Raw genomic sequence first — 367 nt, forward strand, 5'->3', positions numbered from 1 at the left:
GTCAAAATGAGTACTCATACCTTTGCTTGAGTCCACAGCTGTGTGAGAAACGGCCAACCCGCAAATGCAATAAGTCCCGCCGTTAGCATATAGCGGTAGAAAAAACTGAGAACCTAGTAATGCATTCCAAAGAAGAAATGAAAAATGAGATCATTTAATACTAGTTACAAATATATAAAAGACATCTGAAAATGTTGTTATCCGGTAAATTACTTACTAATATTTCAATTCCGAGGGTAAAGACTAACAGGAACCCAACAAAATGTCTCAGAGGAAAGGACAACAGTGATGCAACAAGGCCTTGAATAACCTGAAATCTGTTTCAAAAGATGATTTATTAAAAGACTACTTATATTCTGTATTGAAT

General features: G+C 35.1%; 1 protein-coding gene across 1 annotated transcript in view; it reads right to left on the reverse strand.

Annotated features, from left to right (window-relative positions):
* Nucleotides 1-279, reverse strand: part of LOC105816355 (GPI ethanolamine phosphate transferase 1-like) — a 74,369-nt gene extending 74,090 nt beyond the window's left edge. Inside the window, exons 1-2 of the mRNA XM_012651738.1 lie at nucleotides 218-279; nucleotides 21-113 (exon numbers count right to left, since the gene is read on the reverse strand). Coding sequence (XP_012507192.1) covers nucleotides 21-89 — 69 coding nt within the window. The 5' untranslated portion in view covers nucleotides 90-113; nucleotides 218-279. The remainder of the gene's footprint in view (nucleotides 1-20; nucleotides 114-217) is intronic.
* Between the last annotated feature and the right edge of the window lie 88 nt (nucleotides 280-367).

The sequence above is a fragment of the Propithecus coquereli genome, unplaced genomic scaffold, assembly GCF_000956105.1.
Source record: "Propithecus coquereli isolate 6110/MARCELLA unplaced genomic scaffold, Pcoq_1.0 Scaffold37, whole genome shotgun sequence".
Lineage (NCBI taxonomy): Eukaryota > Metazoa > Chordata > Mammalia > Primates > Indriidae > Propithecus > Propithecus coquereli.